The sequence below is a fragment of the Sander vitreus genome, chromosome 13, assembly GCF_031162955.1.
Source record: "Sander vitreus isolate 19-12246 chromosome 13, sanVit1, whole genome shotgun sequence".
In the NCBI taxonomy this organism is placed as follows: domain Eukaryota; kingdom Metazoa; phylum Chordata; class Actinopteri; order Perciformes; family Percidae; genus Sander; species Sander vitreus.
This window is the reverse complement of record NC_135867.1, coordinates 23260642-23285721: the sequence shown is the minus strand read 5'-3', so window position 1 is coordinate 23285721 and position 25080 is coordinate 23260642. Positions and strand designations below refer to the sequence as shown.

The window sequence follows — 25080 nt, the reverse complement described above, 5'->3', positions numbered from 1 at the left end:
ACGTAATATAGCGAAAGATGCGTCCAATGTTTTAAAGGGCCTGAAAACCTATTTCCTCAATTTTACTCTGAGTGTTACTATGGTCCTACATGAACGCAACATTTGCGTACAAAGTTTGAACTGTTTTATTTTTTTTGTCTATGCTCTTGTCACTGGTTTGACATGGACTCCATGGAAAAATGTGACGTGAAATACTTCTACGCACCAATCAAGATTCAACAATATTTTACATTTGATTGTTACTTAATTAGTCATGAGTGAATTTAAAATGAAACTTGACGTTTTGGGAAATATACTTATTTGCTTTCTTGGCTGATGGGCAAGTCGGCCAAAGGGACTCACCCTAAAAATAAGGAAAATTCCCTATGATGAAAGAAAGCACACACGCAATAAGGCAGACACATTAAAAGATGCACTCACTCACATTTCTCTCTCTCATGTTTGATATTATATTCTCTTCTTCCTCAGCGTACACAAGCAATGCAGATATAATCCAACCAGGCCTGACTCCACTGCAGCCCAACCTGGAGGATTTCATGGATATACCAGGTACTGTCTGTCTGACAATGTGGTACATGTGTGCTTGATTTGGTGCGGAAAAAAATATATTTGCTAGCTAAGACATCTGAACTGATCCTGATGAGAGGTTTTAAAGTCAGTAATTCTGTCTACATTTCTGACAAGCCACAATCCTAGGCCCTTATCCTGATCCATATTTTCCCACTCAGATACACTGCAAAAATGTATTCTCGTATTAGGTCTTTAAATCTGAATTTAAGATTAAATTGCTTAATGCAGGGATTTCTTTCACATTGCATTTGTTATGTGTCGTTGATGCGTCCAAAATTCTGTTCTCAAGTGCCACTCCTTTGTTTATGTGCTGCGTCTGCAGTATGTTATTTGTTCCTCGGAGGTTAGAGGGGGGTCAGCGGCAGAGTTGAGCCGTGAGAATGGGGAAGTGGAAGATGAGGTTTACCGTTAGATGCAGATACATGCTCCTGCAAGTAATTATGATTATGAATTAAAGCAGCTATAATCAATATTTTCATTAAAACAATGGATCAAATGAATAGGTGCAATGTGAAAGGGGTCGCTCGTAGTGAAATAATCACCCGACCCTGCAGTCCCACTCAGCTCTATGAGGCGGTTTAGCGTCTTTCAGCACACAACTTAAAGGTATAGTTCAGATGTTTTGACATGGGATTGTATGAGCTACTTCTCCACAGTCAGTGTATTAGCTACAGTAGATGGCAGTCGGCACGCCCCCAGTTTGGAGAAGCAGGCAGGAGTACCGCGACGGAAGCTTAGCAAAGTACTGCTTTGGACGGGGGCAGCAGCTAAACATAATTTAGCCTCCTAAAAGTTTGTACACTACAGTTAGAATATTTTCAACGCTGTACCCTGCCGTCAAACAGCCCTGTTTAAGTTTATGCAGGGGGACCTGAAGCTTTTGTCGATGCTCTCATCAAAGCCACCAGACTCCATTGCCAAAAAAAATAGCAGCTGGCACTAGAGTGCGGATCGGGACACATTTTTCTGTCCGAGCCCGGCCCGCGTCCAACAGAGCAGTAACCGAACCCGTCCCGAGCCCGACAGGCATTACACGACACAGTTAAAATCTAATTTTCTTCTCACACTAATGACACGTGTACGTTTGTTTGTGTGGAAAGCCCGCTTTTATTAAGCAACTGTAGGAAGGCATTCGGAAATGTCAACCGATGAGCGCATTAGCGCACACGGGGCAACAAGCGCACGTTAACACAGGCGCGCAGTAGGCTACCTACATAATAAGCTTTTTTAAATTTAAAATGTTTAATGCCTTATCGCGCTGATGTGCCCGAGCCCGACCCGAACCCGAACATCATTTCTAAATATCTGTCCGAACCCAGCCAGGCCCGGCGGGTCCCGTCGGGCCTGGGTCGGATATCCATCCTCTAGTTGGCACGGCCCCAGTTTGGAGAAACAGGCAGGAATAAAGGCACAGACGCTAAGCAATGTACTGATGTGGAGGTGGGTAGCAGCTAAACATATTTCAGCCACCTGAAAAAAGGCCCACCTAAAAAAAAATCTATATCAGTTTAAGTGTACGCTATATTAAGAACATTACATTTTTGTCAATGGAGTCTGGTGGCTTTGACGAGAGCATAGATAACGGCTTGAGTTCCCCCTGCATACACTTTAACGGGGCTGTTTGGCGGCAAGGTAAAGCGAAATGTTCAAAATGTAGTATACACCTAAAATGATATTGATTTTTTTTAGGTGGAACTTTTTTTAGGAGGCTGAAATACGTTTAGCTGCTTCCCCCGTCCACAGCAGTACTTTGCTTTGCTTCTGTGTCTGCTTCTCCAAACCATCTACTGTAGGTTATACACTCGCTGTGGATACGTAGCTCATACAACACAAAACATCCAAACTATCCCTTAAACTGTTTTGGTTGACTCTCATTGCTTTCGTAAGTGTCGTTTTCGGCCACAGCAGGCATCTGTGTTGAGTCAACAAACTCTGATAAATCCACTGTACACTACCTGCCCAGCACCAAACAGCAGACGGACACAGTTACTGTAGGGACTAGCTGGTGAATATAGTAAAACATTTAGCATCTAAAGAGCAAGATATTTATTGCTGCGTGTCACTGCCACGTGTAGATCAGTGGACTAGTGGATGGATATAATAGTTGGTTGGACTCTGCATGAGTGTCCTTGTGTACGACAGAAATAAAACAGGGACCCACTCATAGAAAAACAGCTCCATGGCGCTACCAAAGGTTACAAACTTCCACAGGGAACCTTTGTAACGTGATACCATGTCAGTGTTGTGTTTAAAGCTTGTTTCCCACTGGCTCCAAGTGGCCAGAAAATCTGTAAGTGCAGCTTTAAGTAAACCTTCAAAACAATCACAATCAAATCTGAATATGTTTTGGTGCGACAATATTCCCTCATCAATGATTCCTGAGTTGTATTTCTAAATTAATCAATTTTCTAAATTGTGAGAGGCCAGAGTTTTACGCCCAAGGCTGCTTGCCAAACTGCCATCCTGCAGGGAGACACAGACAGCGGAAGAGCAGGTCGTAGTTTAGTTCCTTGCTCGGGGGCACAGTGGCTGTGGTTGCTTTGGCCTTTGTGTTACTTTCAGTGAAGCAATCCTGCAGCCCTGTGGCTACAAGTCAGCCTTTGTAACCCACAGACAACCTGCTGCCCACTGCTGTAATACTGTGTGTGTGTGTGTGTGTGTGTGTGTGTGTGTGTGTGTGTGTGTGTGTGTGTGTGTGTGTGTGTGTCGTGTCTGTCTGTCTGTCTGTCTGTCTGTCTGTCTGTCTGTCTGTGTCTGTCTGTCTGTGTGTGTGTGTGTGTGTGTGTGTGTGTGTGTGTGTGTGTGTGTGTGTGTGTGTGTGTGTGTGTGTGTGTGTGTGTGTGTGTGTGTGTGTGTGTGTGTGTGTCTGTGTGTGTGTGTGTGTGTCTATCTGTCTGTCTGTCTGTCTGTCTGTCTATGTCTGTCTGTGTCTGTCTATGTGTGTGTGTGTGTGTGTGTGTGTGTGTGTGTGTGTGTGTGTGTGTGTGTGTGTGTGTGTGTGTGTGTGTGTGTGTGTGTGTGTGTGTGTGTGTGTGTGTGTGTGTCTGTCTGTCTGTCTGTCTATGTCTGTCTGTCTATGTCTGTCTGTCTGTGTCTGTCTGTCTATGTGTGTCTGTCTGTCTGTGTGTGTGTGTGTGTGTGTGTGTGTGTGTGTGTGTGTGTGTGTGTGTGTGGCTATGTGTGTCTGTCTCTGTGTGTGTGTGTGTCTGTCTGTCTGTCTGTCTATGTATGTCTGTCTGTGTCTGTCTATGTGTGTCTGTCTGTCTGGCTATGTGTATCTGTGTGTGTGTGTCTGTCTGTCTGTCTGACTGTCTGTCTATGTCTGTCTGTGTCTGTCTATGTGTGTCTGTCTGCCTGCCTGTGTGTGTGTGTGTGTGTGTGTGTGTGTGTGTGACTGTCTGTCTGTGTCTGTCTGTGTGTGTGTCTGTCTGTGTGTGTGTGTGTGTGTGTGTGTGTGTGTGTGTGTGTGTGTGTGTGTGTGTGTGTGTGTGTGTGTGTGTGTGTGTGTGTGTGTGTGTGTGTGTATGTCTGACTGTCTGTCTGTCTGTCTGTCTGTCTATGTGTGTCTATGTTTGTCTATGTGTGTCTGTGTGTGTGGCTGTGTGTGTGTGGCTGTGCATGGCTGTGTGTGTGTGTGGCTGTTTGTTCTCACAGTGCTGGCAGAGTCCTGAGGGATCAGCTGTCTGTCTCTCTTTTGGTCACAAGATCCAGGGAGCTAGCAAGCGTCTGTGAGAGCTCCACAGCCATGAGTTTCATCAAGCTGGATTCTGACTAATGTGTGTGTTAACAATAGCTCCAATTAGCAGAAATCAAGCTTTCATTGACTGAAGCAAGTGAGGTTATATTTGTCTCCTCAACTGGTCAAAACCTGCTTTGGAGTCGGTGCCGTCAGATGTGAAAGTACATAACCTAATCGCAGATGGCAGCTTGGCACAGTCAGTTGCCAGCATGGCTCCAAAAATATGTGACCTGACAGATACGACGCAAATACCTTGAATGACCACCACGTAGAGAGTGCTTCACTGCATTTTGGATGGTGACTCGTCGTTTGATGTTTTGGCTCTGTGCTTTTATTTTGTTGTTTTGTTATTTGAATGTCTGAAATGTGATATTAAACTGCAGACTGACAGTAATAATCCGGCTACTTTCAGCCATATCTGTTAGAGAATGAAAGCATTTAGTACTTTTTGTCATGTCATTATAGGAGGCAAAAAATAACATACTAGATTGTCTAATTTTAAAATGAATTGTCTTTCTTTTTTCTTCTAAATCTGAACCTGAAAAAATAGAGCTGCAAAGAGTAATCATTTTCACACCATCATAAAGATTAAGTGTAATTTTCTGAAACAATTTCCATCTTTCCAGCTGCATCAAAGCCTGAGTTTTTCTTATACCTGACTGTCTGATTAACAGTGTGTGTTTGCTTTTCTCAGATATCTTTATGAACTACCGGGGCCAGCCCACTGAGCAGATTGGTTTTGCTGACTGTGGCTATTTTGAGAGCTCATCCAGCACAGCGTTTGCTCCACTTCCCTCCCCCGTGGTAACAACTCCTCAGCTACTTCTCGACACCCAGCTGGCTCAGGTACTGCTGCAGTTTGTTTTTCATTTAAATGTCTGGAAGAGAGTAGTAATGAAATTGTCAAATCATATTTTAGTTGCCTTTTGTAAATATATATAAATGTAACTGATTGTGTTAAAGCTTTAGTGTGTAACTTTTTGAACGTCCGTTACATTCAAGCCATTGCCTAATAGGTTGCTACAAAGCTGAGACTATCGGCTCTACACAACTCTCTCTCTGTATTTCTCAGTATGGCTATGTTCAGGAGATTGTGGCGTCCGGTGACTTTCCCGCGCAGAAACTCGAGTGAAGATAATGACCTCTTCTGAAGAGTCCATCATGTTTTTTTAATCCGCCGTTTCCTCCTTGGCTACTAGCAACTGTGTAGAGGAGGGGTAGGGGGTGTGCGATCACGGAAGGCTTGTATCATGTGGACGCGCCGACATTTCTGTTGTCATTACTTAGAATTCCTCATGGGGGCGACAGAAACTACGCACTATAGCTTTAAATGGGCTTATGCATCGTCTCGTATTGGTCGCAGGCCCCTGAATTGAATCAAATCGAAATCAGATCGTGGCAGACTTTGTGATATCAGTAAATGTACTGTTGTCGTAAGAATTGATATAATATCGTATTGTGATATAACGGGTATTGTGATATAACGGGTGCACAATATATCTTTATTTTTATTTTTTTTATCGTCATCGCAATATCAGCTGCCACAATTGACACATCGCGAAAGGCTGCGACATATCGCAGAAGACAATTGGAGATTTTTTGTGTTAGTTGAAAGAAAATATCAGCAGAGAAGTGCACTTTAAAATGTAACATGTAAACATTACATTATAATGTAATGTTTTAGTGCTGCCTTTAATATTCAAGTCAATGTTTAATTTGTTCAATAAAAGAATGTTGGAAAGGTTTTCCTTTCGTCTGTTGCAATGTTGCAAAGCAGCAGAAAGGCAGAACTGAGTAAACTTCAATAGCTGTTTATTTATCGCAAGTAATATCGTGTATATCGTCATTTACACCCCTAGTTAATTAGTAAAATAGATTGAATTTTTCTTTTCCAGCCCAATCTGTCATCTGACAATTTGCCTCAGCCCTCCTCATCCAGTACCCGGCCAGACCAGACCGGGCCGGGCCAGGGTTGCGGTGAATACCACACATCTAGCATCATATCAGGGGCCATGCCATATGGACACCAGTCATACCCTGCTCCACCTGTTTCTATAGCATTCACCACCGGCATCGAGCAGCCGGCCTCTTCAAGTATCCCTTTCCTGTACCCGCCACCCTGCCATAAGTTTGGCTACTACACGACGACCAGCGTGACCCCCACTGTCATCACTCACACCGCCTCCACCATGGGGGCCCAGGGCTCTGTGTACCAGGCTCATGGTTACTCTCACACAGGGGACACATACCCCCAGACTCCCTGCCACTCTCTCAGTTACCCGGCCGCTGTGTCTGACCCGGCCCACGCAGCGCTGCCCTCGGTCACTGCGGCCCACTGCTTCTCAGTCCCCGAGCAGGTGGCTGTTACAGGGCTCAGAGGGAAGCACAAGCAGAAGACAGGAGGAGCGAGGACAGTCTGTTCCTCTGTGGCTCTGTCTGGCCCCCCGTCAACGCCACCCACACCCACTAGCTGCCTGGCTAAGCTGCTCTCCTCCAGTGCCCGCGAACGTGAGTCACTTCTGTCCAGTGGTGGAATGTAACTAAGTACATTTACTCAAGTACTATACTTTATTACAAATTTGAGGTACTTGTACTTTACTAGAGTCTTTTCTTTTCATGCCACTTTCTACTTCTACTCCACTACATCTCAGAGAGAAATATTGTACTTTTTACTCCACTACATTAATCTGACATCTTTAGTTACTAGTTACTTTACAGATTAGGATTTTTGCACACAAAACACATGTAGTTTATAAAATATGATGTTTTATTATAAATTAAGCTACTCAACAATATAACAGCCTACAAGTCCAGCTGAAATGATTAGACCATTAAACACTTCATTGATCATTTCCAGTTTCTAAAATGGGAGGATTTTTCTGCATTGAGTACTTTTACTTTGAAGTACATTTTCCTGATGATACGCACATACTTTTACTTGAATATCATTTTCAATGCAAGACTTTTACTTATAACAGAGTGTTTTTACAGTGTGGTATTAGTACTTTTACTTAAGTAAAGGATCTGAATACTTCTTCCACCACTGGTTGTGTCCCTTGTTCTATCTCTCTATCATCTATCTATCTATCTATCTATCTATCTATCTATCTATCTATCTATCTATCTATCTATCTATCTATCTATCTATCTATCTATCTATCATCTATCTATCTATCTATCTATCATCTATCTATCTATCTATCTATCTATCATCTATCTATCTATCTATCTATCATCTATCTATCTATCTATCTATCTATCATCTATCTATCTATCTATCATCTATCTATCTATCTATCTATCTATCTATCTATCTATCTATCTATCTATCTATCTATCATCTATCTATCTATCTATCTATCTATCATCTATCTATCTATCTATCTATCTATCTATCTATCTATCTATCTATCTATCTATCTATCTATCTATCTATCATCTATCTATCTATCTATCTATCTATCTATCTATCTATCTATCTATCTATCATCTATCTATCTATCTATCTATCTATCTATCTATCTATCTATCTATCTATCTATCTATCTATCTATTTATCTATCTATCTATCTATCTATCAGTTGTTAAAAAGCGGTTATTGAAAAAAAAAAAGAATGGGATCATGTTTCTGTTTGAATAAAATCAATCCAATGACTATTGCTTTTTGTGCTTTCAGGGAAGCCATCTCTAGGCTTTGATACTACTCTAATGCCAGCCAAAGGTCGGAGGTCATCATCTCCCAGCTCCTCGGTGAGCCTGTCCTTTAGTATCACAAGAGTAGTGTTCATTTGTGTTGCTAACTGGCTTGTACAAAAACCAAAACGCAAAAACAACACACTGTGCCTTTGTGTGCCAACCAATTTCTGGGAGCAATCACTTCCTCTGTCTGTTTTTTGGACGGATTAAATAAACGTGAAAGACTTGAGTTAGCTAGTGAGCATTAGAGGTGCCAGTGGGTGGATTTGTTTACCTTCAGACAGAGCCAGGCTAGCTGTTTCCCCTTGTTTTCTGTCTTTGTGCTAAACTAAGCCAACCGGCTGCTAATCTCTATTAACAGATATCTGCATATGATAGATATCTGCAGAATCTGTAGGCAACGGGAAGCGTTCTGGTTTCCGTTTGTAGTCCGTTTGTAGTCCCAGTAGTATTGACCAATCACGTTTGAGCAGGCTTTGGTTGCATGCGGATAAACAGTCCATGTGGAGAGCAAAAGAGGCGGAACGCATTTGCCGAAATGTAATCTTGGAACCCATTGGCTACCGTCTGACAGCAATTTAGTCTTTAAGCTTTTTTTAAAAATGTATCTGCATTCATATGCAGATATCTGTTTACAGAGATTAGCCACAATGTTGTCTGGACCGAAAACATTTACAAAAAGTATTGACTGACTGTAAACAATGACTAGCACCCAGCTGTGGAAATCTTGGTCCTGTTATCCGTTATCCATTGAGCAGATATCCGCTTTCTACACTGGAACCCCAGAAATATTGGCTGTTGGATTCCTAGATTGCCTGGCTGCTGGCTCTAGCTTTATATTCAGTGTACGGATGTGAGAATGATATAAATCTTTCGTCAAGAACTCTCTGCAAGAAAGCAAATAAGCGCATTTCCCCAAATGTTGAACTATTCCTTTAAAGTTTTATCAAGCTAGCACATTTTGCCAGAAAGAAATTTTGAAGAAAAACATCATTTTAAATTTAATTTTCTTTGATAAAAAATATCGGGATATTTAATGTTCTCCATATCGCCCAGTTCTGCTTCTAAGTATAGATTGTGTGTTGTTCAGCAGTCAAGCAGCAGCACGCGTGTTGGAGAAGCTTCATCGCAGCTGCAGCATGGCGCTGCTTGGCCTGCAGGGATCCCAGTGTTGACTCCTCGGCACAGCCAGAGTGCCCCCCTGGGTCACAGCGGCCCCCACGTCAGCACCTCCAGAGGCTCGGCGGTGTCGGCCCTGCTCAGCCACGGCTCCACACACACCGGCACAGCCCTCCTCATTCCCAAGACTGAGAAACTGTCTCCGGTCCAGCTGTACGGCACCGACAGGAGCAGCCTAACAGGTATGCCCTCAATGCCCTGAAGCACTGAAGTAAAAAAACCTCGCTTTTTCCAAATGCAATTAGGTGAATGACATATGGCCATTGTTAAGGAAATGTAAAACGCCTTGGGGACATTGAAATTCAAAGAAACCTAGTGATGAGAACTAGGGCTGCACAATACATCGTGCAGAATAGCAGAATACTGAAAGCAGCAGAAAGGCAGATCTGAGTACACTTTAATATCCGTTAATTTATCGCGGGCACCGTTAATATCGTCATCGCGATATTCAACAGCAATATTGCATATAGCATATTTTCCTCGTATTGTGCAGCCCTGGAGAACATTGACATCAAAATGATCACGCTGTTAGCATACATATGCTAACATATACTAACATATGCATATGTTAGCATACTTTGTTGAGCTTTAGCAGGTATCTGGTAATATAATATATTTAAGTGAATGCAGCTAAGTCTGACACTTATATGGGCTACAATGGTAAAATAGGCATGTATCTTGCAACAACGACATAGGCGAAGGTCCTGCACAATAACAGAATATGCAGTTGCAAAAAAATGTGCAGCACATGAATGGGTGTGTTTTTATACCCCAAAATAGTTCCAGCAACAAGCCTTAAAATTATAATCCTGATAATAATCCACATCTGATCACACCTTTTCTTTCTGTAAATTTGGCGTATTTATTTTTTTAAGATTATTTTTTGGGCTTTTTCTGCCTTTATTTGATAGGACAGCAAGGTAAGAGGGAGTGGGAAGACATGTAGGAAACAGGTCGGATTCGAACCCTGGACCTCTGCGTCGAGACATACACTAAACATCTCAGTACATGTGCGCCTGCTCTACCCACTGAACCAACCCAGCCACAAAATATATTTTTTTACAAGAGAAAGTTGACTAGGGAGCTTTTGTAGTAAAAAAAAAAAGAAGAAGCTGGCAGCGTTTTGGCTCCAAAAAGCAGCCGAGAGTGTCTTTTGTTGCTATAACAACAGCTACTGCTACACTATCCTAGAGCGCTATGTGGAGCGCCGTTAACGTTAGATAAAACAAAGCGGTGGAGCAAGCTAGAGAAAGAACAGAGAATGGGAGCGGTACTAACGTTGCATATTTACGAATCCTACTACAGCCACGCCCTATGAAGCAGCTCGATTGGTTGGGGTTAGGCATTGACCTCGAGTGGTTAATGTTAGGATAGCCGATTGGTCAGGAGATAGGACCTGAACAGATCGGGTTATGTTACCTTGCGTAAGCATGGACGCCTGGCCAATAGTAGTGTGTGAATGCTATTGAAGGGCGGGTCTTGGCGTGACAATAGTAGGATTCGTAAATACGCCACCCGGTCATATCATATAACTCGCTGTGCTTCGACTCCATGTTTTCTGTTGTTATAGAAACGAGAGCTCTGGCTACTGCGCGTCCCATTGGTCGGCTGTCAAAAAAGCGCTTGAAGTGGGACGTTTTTTCAGAAAAGTTCAACTTCAAAAGGATGCCCTGAGCTGCAGAACAAAAAGTAGCCGGTGGCGTTTAAAAAAAGCGCTCACGACTTAAAAAAACTGTTTACTCCACAGGATTATAATGTAAAACAGACGCTAGCAGCAAAAACAAAAGACGGCAAGTGTGAACATAGCCTTACCTGTTTTTGTATCTTAGTTACGTAACGGCATTGTATTCGGTTACTCCCCAAGCCTGATTGTAGGGGAATCTAGCAAAAAGGTTGATCAAGTAAAGCTTGTTGTAGAAGTCTAAATTAAAACCAGAGTATGCCAGCATCCACAGCCAGAGCATACTGTATAATTTGGGTTTACATGCAGAGAGTTTGCCTTGCATATATAACTGATTTGCGCATGAGAACTAGGGCTGCAATGAATCAAATTTTTAATCGTGGTTACGATTTTGGCTCCTAAAGATCACAAAAAACGTCTAATCGAGAAAAAGAATTATTTTGCACATTACGTTTTGCAAGTAAACTCTTATTTTGTCCTCAAAAGTTCGAACAGGAAAAGTATTTAGAGAAATTTCACAGTTTAAGGTGATTTCACTGTTCATTTGTTGTCACTGTTTTGCTGGGTTTTTTTTTTGTTTTTTTTTATTCAAGTCAATTATTAATCGTTTTGAATAATCAGGATTTCAGTATTGACCAAAAATAATCGTGATTATAATTTTTTTCCCATAATCGAGCAGCCCTAATGAGAACATGTGTGCATGTCGAGGTCATGTTATTTCCCTACAAAAATAATGAATAGATATTATGTTATCTGTGTTTCTTTTAGTGAATTTTCCAGGACATCTAGGCCAAACGTCACCACCAAACCCTTTAGATAAAACCTCCAACCCCGAGTCCCCACACTCATGCTTCTCAGTACAGGGAAAGATAGAATCAAGTAAGGTAGGACACACCGTCTCATTTCATCTACATATATATATATGCTTTCATACAGCACAGCTGGGATTAAGTAGTTTGTTATGAATAAGATTATCATCTTGTTAAGTGCTAAATAAGTCACAAGTGACATAATACCAGAAACTGATTGTTGACGGAGAAAGTTAATCTGGGTGTGAAGTTTGATGTGTCTATTTCGTCATATGTTATGTGCAGCAAACGGAGACCAGGAGGATAACGCACATCTCAGCTGAGCAGAAGAGGCGCTTCAACATCAAACTGGGTTTTGACACGTTACATAACCTCGTGACAACACTCAGCTCTCAGCCAAGCATAAAGGTACTGTGAGAAAAACGTGCAGCTGCATTAGAGATAGATGTGCTGAAAGGAGCAGCATCACCAAAGAGCAGTTGAGTTGATGCACAGACAGTTAAGACTGGAAGACTATATGAGATGTAAATGCAGCTAGGAAACCGACCACAGTCATTTTGAATTAGGGCTGCACAATATATCGTGTATTTTTTTTATCGTCATTGCAATATTAACTGCCGCAATACACATATCGCGGAAGGCTGCGACATATTGCGAAAGACACTCTCGTCTTTTATCAGACGAAAACTTTTTTTAAATGCAACTGTCATTCTTTTTTTAGTGGTGCCTTTTGTATTCAATTCAATGTTCAATAAAATAATGTTGGAAATGATTTCCTTTTGTTAAATTCAACAAGCAATGTTGTATTTTGGCAGAAAATGCAGAACTGAGTACACTTCAATATCTGTTTATTTATCGCAGGTAATATCGTTATCGCGATATTCAACAATGTTATCGCAAGTCGCATATTTTTCTCATAATGCGCAGCCCCACTTTGACTATTTGTGAATAACTGGGGTGTATTGCTGACGTGTGTTAACCCCTCTGTCTGCTGGCACAGATCAGCAAAGCCACCACGCTGCAGAAGACTGCCGAGTACATCGGTAAGATGCAGCAGGAGAGAGCTCAGCTGCACGACGAGGCTCAGAGACTCCGAGAGGAGATCCAGCTCCTCAACTCTGCCATCAAGTGAGACTTTTAGCCACGCTTGACTTCTTAATATAGGAGTGTGAATGTATGCCGCAGATTCTGATTTAGTCTTAGTCTTTTGAATAACACACCATTTAGTTTTAGTCTTATTATCTGAAATCTTTTAGTCTTAGTCTAGTTTTAGTAGACCAAATATTAGCAGATTTTAGTCGACTAAATCTACAGTGGATTTAGTTGACTAAATTTTTCTCCAGAATTTTTGGTCATTGGAAGTATCCATCAGTCTGTTATGGAATGGTATTAAGGTTTGAATATGCAATACAGACACAGATTTAACGTTTCGTCCTAGACCTAGGTCTGACATTTCTGTTGTTTATGAGACATGTCATTGCCCTCGGACCGGGTGCACTGCAAAACGTTAGCGTGTTGCTAACGAGCGAAGTCATCTGAAATCAGCCAAAGCTGTGTAACTAAGACTGTGCAACTAAGTATAATGTAAACAACCTAACTGTTGTGAAAACGTCCTCGAAACTGTGTAAAGTTCTGCAAACTCGTCCTCCTGTGTAACTGCTGCTGGGTTTGTTTAGCTGTTGCGCCTGCATGTGCCGCGGCTTTTTAAAATGGCTCTGCTGCTTTAACATAAATCAACCTACCCTTAAAGATTCGTTCTGATTGGATTTCTTCCCAACTTGTCCCACAAAAAGAGTGGTTCTGATTGGATCTCTTCTCCATTCGTCCCTCCCTAACATTTCCGTCTCATTTTTATTTGTTGACTAAAGTGTCTGTTATATTTCGTCACAGTCTTCGTCATCATATCTGACTTTTTATTTAGTTTTCGTCCGTGAAAAAGGTTTGTTGACGAATATTTTTCGTCATAGTCTTCGTCAACGAAATTAACACTGGTGTGCAGGCATGTGAGTGTATGCATATGCATTAGGATTGGATGCATATTTTCATTTAAAGCTTTAGTGCACGTCCGTTTCATACAAGCCAGTTCCAAATTAGTCTATAAATAAAGCTAATTAAGACTATCAGCTCCACACAGCTCTCTCTGTATTTCTCAGTATGGCTATGTTCAGAAGATTGTGGCGTCCGGCGAGTTTCGCGCACAGAAACTCGAGTGAATAATAATTAATTAATTAATAATTTTTATCCTCTGTGTTCTCCTTGGCTACTAGCAACTGCATGGAGGAAGGGGGGGGGGGGGGGTGTATGGTCACAGAAGGCTTTTGTGTCATGTGGACGCGCGGACAGTTTTGTTGTCAATTCTTAGAATTCCTCATGGGGGAGACAGAAACTACGCACTATAGCTTTAATATTATATCTGGGTGATATTGGGATTCAATTTAAAGGATAGTTTAAACGGACATTTTTCAGACTGTGGATTTCTTTCCCCACCACTTTCATTGGAAGAGCATTAGGAAGCGATCTCGAAGTAATGACAACACCACTTCACGTATCGCAAGCCTTCGATGACCGCCCATCATTATACAGTAGGTTACAAAACCCATTACTAACCTCTTCAAGAGCAGGAAGGCGTCATCCGTGTCTGATCCTAGTCCTTTATTTTATTTTTTTTAGAGCTCGCCAACTAGGAAAAGCCCCACCAATGGTTATCAGTGTTTGTGTTCACCGTCGGTCACTTTCTTTTGTTGGATGTTAGTCCTTCTGCTGAACGTGTAGATCTTTTCTTAGCAGAACAATCACTGACTGAGTGATGTGTAAAACGCATCACTCGAGCTTCTGCTTTCAAAAGTCGCCGGACTATACCATTTTGTAAACATAGCCATACTGAGAAATACAGAGAGTTGTGTGGAGCTGATAGTCTTAATTAGCTTTGTAGCAACTCATTTGGCAATGGCTTGAATGTAACGGATGCTCATTAACATAAAGAAAATTACGCACTAAAGCTTTAATGGCTAGTATGAAAAGTATGAATGATTTCAGCAAGCAAAAATAGTTTCAATGTACATGTTTTTAACCTTTATTTAACTCTTTAACTTTACATTTAACTTTAAATCTCTTTTTCAAGAGTATCCTGGCCAAGACAGGCAGCAGCACCATTTTTATTTAGACAATTTTTAGGACATAAAACAAACACGACAATTTAAAATGAATGAATGGATGGATGAATCGCTTTAAGTGTGTGCAATGAAACCAGCTCCCGAAGATTCATGTGGTTTTGTAACTTTATTCAAGATGAGGGAGCAGCATACTTAAACACTCTTTTTCCTAGTTTAGTCTAGATTTTAGGGACAGTTAGAAGGAAAAAGTCCCGGGAGCGTAGACAATAACCATGAGCCCCTGACTATTAACCTTTAATATCACATATTGGTCTTTCCCTGCTGATATGAAGATGTACTGCACTGCTTTGTTAACTCGGCATGTCTCTTGATGCAGTGCGTGCCAGCAGCAGCTTCCAGCCACTGGTGTGCCCATCACACGGCAGCGCTTTGACCACATGAGGCAGAAGTTCCGAGAGTACGTCCAGGCACAGACGCTGCGAAACTGGAAGTTCTGGATCGTATCCTTAAGAATGTAAATCTGCCAGAGGTTCATTAAAAAACATCACACTGCCACAAACAAAAACTTACCTATTTTGCATAGGACATGTGTTGAGTACTAAATGTAGCCATCTATTCCTGTGCGGGTTTCTTATGTGTCAGTACTTTGGAGTAGTTAGCTATAGCATCAACTGGCTTCTTCCTCGCTTTGGTGGAATCTCAAATTTTGTTATCATCCCTAAACCTTTTTCTGTGAATCCAAATGAACTAATTATGCCAAGCATTTTGCCAGTCTGGAAAGATACTGTTGGGCAGGGAAATGTAGCTTTTACTTTGGTGCAGTACATATGGTAAGTGACTGAAACCTGGTCTTTGTACATAGCTACATATATGCTAATGTAGTTTTCGTTCAAAGTTTGTTTTTATTGTTTTTAACAACATAAATCACATTCACAGTCCCCCACCCCTTAGAATAGTGTCCATACTGTCCATTAAATCAAAATAGAATTGTAAGAACCGAGTTTACATACAAACATGTTAACAAACATTAACCTCTTTGTTGTATTTGGATACCAACCAAATACAACAAATACATACATACATAAAAAATAAAGAAATAAATAAATAAAATGAATAAATAATGAAGTGTCCATTGTAGTGGCGTTATTTAAACAGACTTATCAACATATTCAATAAAAGAGCGCCATAACTTAAAAAATTGTTTTTCCGATCCTCTTAGCAAATACCTAATTTTATCGAGGCAGAGACAAGACATCATATCTTTGATCCATTTAGTGTGAGTGGGTGGCAAGGGGTCTTTCCACTTTAATAATATTGCTCTACGTGGGAAGAGAAAGCAAGGACCTTACACATTGATGCTGACAACCATACCTCCTCTGGAGCGACTCCAAATAATGCCACCAGAGGTTCTGGCTCTAATCTATGCTGAAGGACCGGGAAAGGGTGAGAAATATGGATCGCCAGTAATGGTCTAATTTGGGGCATGTCCAGAACATGTGTATTAACGTTCCCTCAGCACATTGACATCTACTGCACATAGGGCTAGTACCAGGAAACATTTAAGCTAGTTTAACTTTGGATATATGAGCTCTGTGTACTACTTTAAACTGTATAAGCGAATGTCTTGCACATATTGATGATGAGTGGACCTGTTTAAGAACACAGTTCCATGTGTCTTCGGAGAGTGGTCTATCAAGGTCTTCCTCCCAAGCCCTTTTAATGTTATCAAGGGATGAAGATGCCAGATTTATCATTAAATTATAAATAATAGCAATTGAGCCTTTAGCTATTACGTTACATGAAAGGAAACTATCCAAAGGATTTTCAGAAGGCATCGTTGGGAAGTCTGGTACAAGTGACTTAACGTAATGTCGTACTTGCAAGAATCTAAAAAAATCTGACTTGGTAAGACCAAAACGTAATACCAATTGAAGCGAATACATTATTCACAAATAAATCTTTGAAACATTTTATCCCCTTTTGAGACCAACTCTTGAATGAACCATCCTGCATCGAAGGTGAAAAAAAATGATTACGGAACACAGGGCTAAGAAGAGAGGGGTCCCTAAAGCCAAAAGATTTCCTGAATTGGATCCAAATCCTCAACGAGTGTTTTACCACTTGGCAATCGACGGAAGTATAAGAAGTCAACTGTAAATTAGATGCAAGGGAAATTTGCTTGTAAGCATTTAATTCCATGTCCACCCAGGATGGTCTAATGGGCAAAAGGTGATAATGCCACCAATAAAGTGTATTTCGTATGTTAGCTGCCCAGTAGTAAAACTTAAAATTAGGTAAGGACATGCCACCATTGCATCTAGGCCTCTGAAGGTATGCTTTGCGTAAACAAGGGTGCTTGCCATTCCAAATGAAAGAAGAGATAACAGAGTCCAAAGATTAAAAAAAAGACAGGGGAAGAAATAAAGGTAAACACTGAAAGAGATAAAGAAATGTAGGAAGCACCACCATTTTAATGGAATTAATGCGCCCAATGAGGGAGATCTTTAAAGGTGACCATTTAGAAAGATCTTTCTTAATCCGTTCAAGAAGCATGCCAAAATTATGTTTAAAAAGATGCTTATGATGGCAAGTGATACAGACCCCAAGATAAGTGAGCTTATTTTTGACTAGTTTCAGTGGTATGTTGGAATACTGTAATTGTGTATTTAAATTGGAAAAAGTTCACTCTTGTGCAGATTAAGCTTTTAGCCAGAAAACCGACCAAAATTCTCAAGCAAAGATAGAGCTGCGGGTAAAGAAGTTTGTGGATTTGATATAAAAAGCAGTAGATCGTCCGCATATAGCGTTAAGTTATATAATGTAAGAGAGATCAGGGAAATCTGGCGTAGATAAGTCAATGTTGTACAGCGGGCTCTCTCGTGACATAGAAAGTAAATAAAGTCATAAGCCCCACCGGTCAAGTTTATTGAACGACCGTCACAGCACTAAGAGGCACTACGGTGAGCCGTCAAAAATTCCTTGGCCTCATCCACCGATGCAAGCATCCACCTTCCTTAGTCAGGATCCTCAGCCTTGCGGGGAAAAGAAGGGATGGCTTAAATCCAAGATTGTAAAGCTCTGCCATTACCCCTCGATATTGAGCGCGCTGTTCCAGAACTTCCGGACTGTAGTCATCGTAAATGGCGATCGGGTTGCCACGGTACTGCAAGGATCCTCTTCTTTTACGGGCCTCACGTATCGCCGCCTCCTTGATCTGATACCGATGAAAACAGACTATTACCGCTCTCGGCCTCCCTCCCTGTTTCATCTTAGCGATCAGAGCCCGATGAGCTCTGTCAAATTCCGGAGGAGATGGCAAAATCTGCTCGCCCATAATTTCCGACAGCATCTCAGAAAAGAACACTGTGGGCCGAGGAGCCTCATCAGACTCCGGTAAGCCAATGATCCTGATATTATTACGCCCAAGGTAGACGCGTCTACTCCATTCGCATCCAAAACCGGAAGTCCCTAATGTAGTTTTAACAGCACATTATTCATCTAGGGCGTCTCAGTGTAATCAGGCAGAATAAATGGCTGTGTGTTGCATATGGTAGTTGCATTAAAAAAAAGTAATATTAATTCTTAACTCTTTCCTAATGATCACCCAATCCGTTACTGCTGCCCTTATCTTGCACGCAAGATATGAAGATTAGATTACCATTTTACCATCTTTGTGTGTTGCACAAAAACACCTTGAGGGTGTTTTCTTTCCATGAATATTAAGGTATCTTCGATGGTCGCTCAAGAGATTGTGCTGATATAATGACTTTAAAACATAAAGTTCTCTGAGAGAATCATTTCTCTTCACATAGGCAACATTTAGCGTATATTGGACTCATTTTCTTGCCTCTGTGCTATTCAACAGTGAGAGCTGACTTATTTTGTTTTTAGTCGACCACTAGTTTGGTGCTGCTTCCGAAACAATGAGCCACTCACTTTCAGCGTTATGACTGAAATTACCATTAAAGAACAAGTCTGGTGGTATTATATATTTTTCTTATTGTTAACAAATCCCAAGAAAAGACCAAAAACCAACAATGAGTTTATCCTACTAACAAGTCTGCGTATCCAAAGCCTGACAGATCTTATCCCTCTGTGCCTTATAGCTCCATTGTTGTCCAAAATGATTACAAACGCATCAATGAGCCACACTGTTGCACTGGGTGCCGTGTTCCTTCTCCTTAGTTTATTTTGAGTCAATCACATACACTCGGGTCTGCTGTAAATACTCACCAACGCATCTAATGTCTATTATTCCGCAGTTTAAAATAGTCCCTAAAATTCACTATTTACTCCTTTTTGAGTGACATGCTTTAGTTTTAGCATTCGTTATTCAGAAATCAACATCCATCTAATATATAAGAAAAAAAGAATTTAATAAGATTTGGGATGTTTTATTATTATTACTATATAAAGTGTTGTACTTCTTTTCAGCTCCATGTATAGTAAATGGATGTTATGTATTTATACCTTATTTCATGTGGAGAATGTGACTGGTGTAGACCCACAGACACTTTCTACTAAAGATGGCTTCTCAGTGTCTAGTACCGAAATGTTGCCATTAAGTTTGTCTTTGCAAGTTAGATAGTGTGTGAGAGAGTTTCTTTGCAACTTTTGACTTTCTTGTCTCTCTCCTATGCACCTGTCTCATGTGACAGATGTGCATAGTATTTTTCGGTTCGCAGTAACATTTGCTGAAAAGAAACTACAGCTGCTGTTATAGGAAATTACTGAGCCCTTTTAAAGGTTAATGTGTTTATGACCTGTTTTTAAAGATGTATGTCTGCAGTAGGAACCAATGGGCTTGGGACTGAGGATATGGGAGTCGGTAAGTATTGAAAGACAGACTAACGCATCGTTGGAGTAGTTTTTTGGGGATTTGTTGACAACAAGGAAGCTATAGAATAACACCAGCCTATGGACATTGTAAAACAATTTGCTATGGACATCCTTTGAGATACTATGCAATGCTTAATATGAATTCACTAACGTTATAAAAACACTAGTGTGTCACTTTTGAACGACTTCTTTCCTCAACTCCGTGTCAGTTCAGTATCATCATCGAGCCGCTGTTTGAATCCTATAATGGAATGGTGTCCACTGCCAGTGTGGAGGACCTGTGTCGGTCCACTCTGTCCTGGCTGGACCAACACTGTTCCCTGCCTGCCCTGAGACCCAGTGAGTGCAGAACAACTGCTTCCTTAATGCAGAACTTGGGCTGCAACTAAAGCTTCTTTTCATTGTCAATTATCCTGGGGATTATTTTCTCAGTGGTTTGGTCTAAAAAATGTCAGAAAATGATGAAAAATGTTGATCAGTGTTTCCCAAAGCCCAAGATGACATCCTCACATGTCTTGTTTTGTCCACAACTCAATTTTTTTTTGTTTACTTTCATAGAGTAGTGAAGAAACTACTAAATGTTCACATTTAAAGGTGCAGTAGGTAAGACTTATAAAACTAACTTCCTGTCATATTTGCTGAAACTGACCCTATGTTCCAGTAGAACATAGGGTTTTTAAAAAAAAAAAAAAAACTAACTTTGTGTCAATCACTGCTCATGCACACGCATTCATTCTCCCTTGTGGGGGGAGGGGCTTAGGAGACCATTTGGGCTTTAGCAGAAAGGGGGGGAGGGACTGAGAAGTTGTCATTGTTCAAATTGTTTGGCTAAATCTTGGATCTTCACAATCCTACCTACAGCACCTTTAAGAAGCTGGAATCAGAGAACTTTTTCTTTTTTTCGTAAAAAAAACGACTCAAACCGATTATCAAAATAGTTGGCGATTAATTTATTAGTTTACAGTTAATCAATTCATCTTTGCAGCTCTATGCAGAACCAATATTCCTACAGCAAATATCCATAGTTTGATGGTATTTCTATTGCACATTAGCTGTAATCTGTGTTTGTGGTTTCTCTGCGTGTCCCGTCAGTGGTTCTGAGTTCACTCCGTCTCCTGAGTACCACCACGGCCATCCTGACAGACCCCAGCCTACTGCCGGAGCAGGCCACCCTCGCTGTCACCCAGGGCCACCCCGCTGCTGCCCTGGACCACTCCTTACAGCCCGCCACTCGGGACAATATGCACCCCATGTGACCGCGAAGAACAGACTCATTGGAAAGTGAACTGGAATCCACCATAATGCACAGGAGACCACAAGTCAGAGGAGAGCCTGTGCAATGATTCAAAACAGACTCAACACTCAGCTCCGAGACTTTCAATAATGCATAATCACATTCCTATTAAACTCACCAGCTGCAAAAAGAATGTATTCCAATACACCTAAAACATCATAGGAACTATTTGTGATCTATGCTTAAATTCTGATAAAAGCATAACGTAGTTGGACTAAACACTTGTATTATTTATAAGCCTCAAAATCTTTGGTGAAGCAGTAGTTATATATTATAATATTCTCAATTCCTTTCACATGTCAGCTTATCTTTTCAATGTATCATTTACTGTTGACATCACCTCGATGCAAAATGTCTTTCTACACCTTCCACTGTATTGAGCATCACACACCAGTTCCAGTATTAGACAAACGTAAGACGAAATGAATAGCTTTAGTTGGCAGGGGTTATTTCAGAGTATTCATTTTAATGGTTCTCAAAGTGGAGTTTGCAGACCACCAGGGCTCCAGGGTTCAGATGGTGAAATATGAAAAGAAAATGAAAGATAGTTCAATTATACTATTACCTGTTCTTGAAGTCAGAATAGAAGGAATGTCTGCTTTGATAAGAGATTTCAGTCTTTCAATTTTGCAATACTAAATCATACCAAGAAACATCATTACTTTAAACCAGGAAAAAGGTTAACTAAACCCTGAGTTATACCAAAAGCCTATACCATAATTTAATTATATGAAGAAAAGAAAAAAATAATTTGTCATCACAACTTCCACACCGGAGGCGCAATAAACACACACAGCACGCAGTTTAGGCCTATAGAAAAACAATCCTGAATGCACTGATACAGGTCTTTTCACAGCCGACATCTTTGTTAGCAGGTGTTTCTAATAACTTTAACGATGGCTCTGTTCTATTCAGGTGTCCCAGTGAGCAATGGCATTGTGGCAGTGAGCCAGCCTGAACATTAAGGAGCTAGATGGAACTCAGTCATCACTAACTTAATTATTTACACCTGTGCTTTTCCTACTGCGACATTGTCAAAATGGCTTCCGTGAAAGAAGCCTGTTTGGGAATAAGCCTTCAAAGTGATAATATAGAAAGTTAACTGCCCCACTGTGGCCGCCGTTTAGGACTTAAGTCCACAGAAAAAAAAATGGGGGACTCAACACGCTAGGTGACGCTATCCCAGTGCACTTGACGCCATTTCGTTGTTGGCTGCAGACGCTCCTCCGGGTCGCCAGGGTGCGCTGCGCTGCGGGCGGGCCCGAAGAGGCGCAGTGTGGGCTTTTTGTTCCCAGCTCTCCTCGGTGCGCTGTCCACTTCAGCACCACAAGCCGAGCAGAGGCAGCGGGGCTAGCTAAACACTGAAGAAGAGGGACGGAAGACACGGCTCATCAACATCAGCACCGAGCCAGGTCCCAGTATCGAAAAATACTGAAACATATCCGCCACAAACGCCGAGACCAACGAGGCAAAAGACTGCAGAAAAAGGTAAGAGTTTTCGAAGGAGCTTAAATAGGATCAAGTTGGTGGAGGCAGGGATAATAACGGGCATCACTGAAGAAGAACAAGCTCCCCCTTCCCTTCCAGGTTCATAAATAAATACTGCATGAGAGGCGGTGTTTACGTTCGCTTCTTGTTCTGTCTGTGGTGTCTCATATTTTCACCCTATGGCCAGTTTATTAGCGCGAACTGGGGATACTGAAGTAATAAAGGGCTGGACGGAGACCGTGTTTTTGCTGGGCAGCCTCTCCTCGCTTTGCAGATGGTGGGGTTTTATAACTCGTCGATTTCCGCTGCTTCACTGTGACCAGCTGCTGTTTCTTTATCCCCCTCTGTCCTGGCTGCGGGGCAGTTATCAGCACCGTCACTGTTGTCATATTGTTCTCACATTTTTTGCGAATTGAGGGGCGTATTGTGTTGGGGAAAAACCGCCTCCACTCAGTTAACACATTTGCGGGAAGCGTTTTATTTCGTATACGCACACAGCAGTACATTCTATTTCTACACCCAGCCTGCTCTTAACTATCTTGATGTTAGGTTATTTGAAATAGGATTCTCTCAGAGAAGCAGAATATTTTTGTGGAAAGTTTGTTCACAAAGATGCTTAACCCTTGTGTTGACTTAGGGTCACATTGACCCATTCTAAATGTTTGTTTTATATCAGAAAATATGGGACGTAGAAATAAGCGCTGAAAAAGTGTACAAGAAAAATAAAAACATTTTAAAACGTTGGAAAAAGCAAAAAGGCGTCAAAAACGTAAAAAAAAGTGTTTTTTTTCAAGGTTGAAAGGAAGACAACACAAGGGTTAATTATGAGCTGGGTAGTTTACTGATTTGCATTGAACACGTTATGAGTGACTGTTAATAGTTTGTGAATTGATGAAGACTGAAGAGTTATTAGCCTAGGTCATGTGCTGTTGTGTCAATCTAGTGGAAGGGTTAATTTACCCTTGTTTGTTTTTTACTGTAAAATACTATACGCTCACATTCTTTTGGTGATGTTGATGTTATCTTTATACTGTAAATGAGGCAGCTGAGTGGTGTCATTTTATTCACTCACATATGTGTGAGCCCTGGCAGGCTTCATTGTCAGGTCTGTGCACTGGGGGAATTATGTTTCTGACAGCTTCTGTTTCATTTGAAATCTTTGATCTGTGCATTCAGAATGAGCTTAATTTAACCCCTTTGCTGTGGTGGCTTTTGCAGTCTTTCTAGGCTATGCAAAGACACCCCGACATATAATATAACAAACATCAAAACAAATGCATATGCAAAGTATAATGTTCTATTATAGATGTGTTGACACAGAAGGAAAAAACAAATTATATTATAATATTTATATATAAAACATATATATATTCATAAGTGTTCATAATACACAGTAAAGTCTTTTATTTATTTTCAATAGGGAGGACAGCTCTGACCTGTCTCCTAATACATTGAATAATATTTTGTGATACAAATTATTGATACTGGAGCTGAACCGGTTAGTCCATTTTTCCATTAGTGGATCAATCGGCAGCTATTTCGATAATCAATTCATCGTTTGAATCATTTTTCAAAGCAAAAATGCCAACAAGATGTTTCCAGCTCTATGCTTTGAGGATTTGAAGCTTTTTTTATGTCATTGTAAACTGAACAGCTTTGGATTTCAGACTATTGGTCGTCCAAACAAGCAATCTGAATATGTCACCCTGGGTTCTGGGCAATTGTGAAGGACACTTCTTTTGAAATATTTTTCATAAACTGAAAAATGTACTAATTGAGAATGAATCAATAATGATTAGTCGCAGCCCTAACTGATAAGGCTGCTGCAAATTCCATTACGATTCACAGCTGTGTGACAACATTCACAAACGCCTACCGCAGTCCATGCCGACATTGCATACGACTGTTTGGCTCGGTCCTTATGAACATCCCACGAATCAGTAATCAGTGTTCAGTTTGTGACATGCTGCTCGGGTAAAAAGGAAAAGTCAGCAGGAGCCGTGTGAGTGGCATCACAGTGACAGCGCTGACCAAATACTCAGTTCCATGGGACTGGAGTGCCGCTGAGCTGCTCTGGCCAGACTAAAAAAATACTGAGTGCATCTCGGAAAAGCACATCTTCCATTTTGTCAGAGTGCTGCTGTTGGCGAGATAGGCCCAGGTGAGGTGAGAGGCTGATTGTTGTAGGATGTGGCGGGGAGAAATGTCAGTCGCTCTATCTTTCTCTGCAGTCTGTCTCTCGGCTTCTTTCTCCACAGCGAATAAAAAGAAATGACAACATTACACATTACGGCACAAATCTTTTCAATTTATTTTTCAGCTCCTACTACGCGAGTCCCATCTCTGTGCGAGTTTTTCCTGCGTGTATCTACGACGTGTATCGTCACAAGCCAAGCCAATCACAAACCTTTTTAGGTCTTGGTAGAAGCACGCTGCATGCTAATTTGATTGCTGATGAGATTTACTCCTTAAGTATTGAAATTGGGTGTTGAATGACGAGGCATTTTTCAATACTTAAGAGGCAATTCAGTCGGGGCCTAAAAAGTATTGTATTGGGTACCCAGCCCTAGTCAGCGCATGCCTCCCTGCGTTCTCCTCTCATCCCCCTGGCAGGCACACACACACACACACACACTCTGCTCCTCCTCCTGTCCTACTTCCTTCTTCTTCAG

The 25080-nt window shown here is 41.2% G+C and overlaps 1 protein-coding gene across 1 annotated transcript in view; it reads left to right on the top strand.

Annotated features, from left to right (window-relative positions):
- The window catches only part of mlxipl (MLX interacting protein like), a 31872-nt gene extending 10765 nt beyond the window's left edge, over positions 1–21107 (top strand). The window contains exons 7-17 of the mRNA XM_078265859.1: positions 469–549; positions 5004–5155; positions 6205–6817; positions 7986–8059; positions 9096–9366; positions 11634–11749; positions 11960–12082; positions 12675–12802; positions 15164–15287; positions 19836–19965; positions 20719–21107. Coding sequence (XP_078121985.1) covers positions 469–549; positions 5004–5155; positions 6205–6817; positions 7986–8059; positions 9096–9366; positions 11634–11749; positions 11960–12082; positions 12675–12802; positions 15164–15287; positions 19836–19965; positions 20719–20882 — 1976 coding nt within the window. The 3' untranslated portion in view covers positions 20883–21107. The remainder of the gene's footprint in view (positions 1–468; positions 550–5003; positions 5156–6204; positions 6818–7985; positions 8060–9095; positions 9367–11633; positions 11750–11959; positions 12083–12674; positions 12803–15163; positions 15288–19835; positions 19966–20718) is intronic.
- Positions 21108–25080: the final 3973 nt, after the last annotated feature.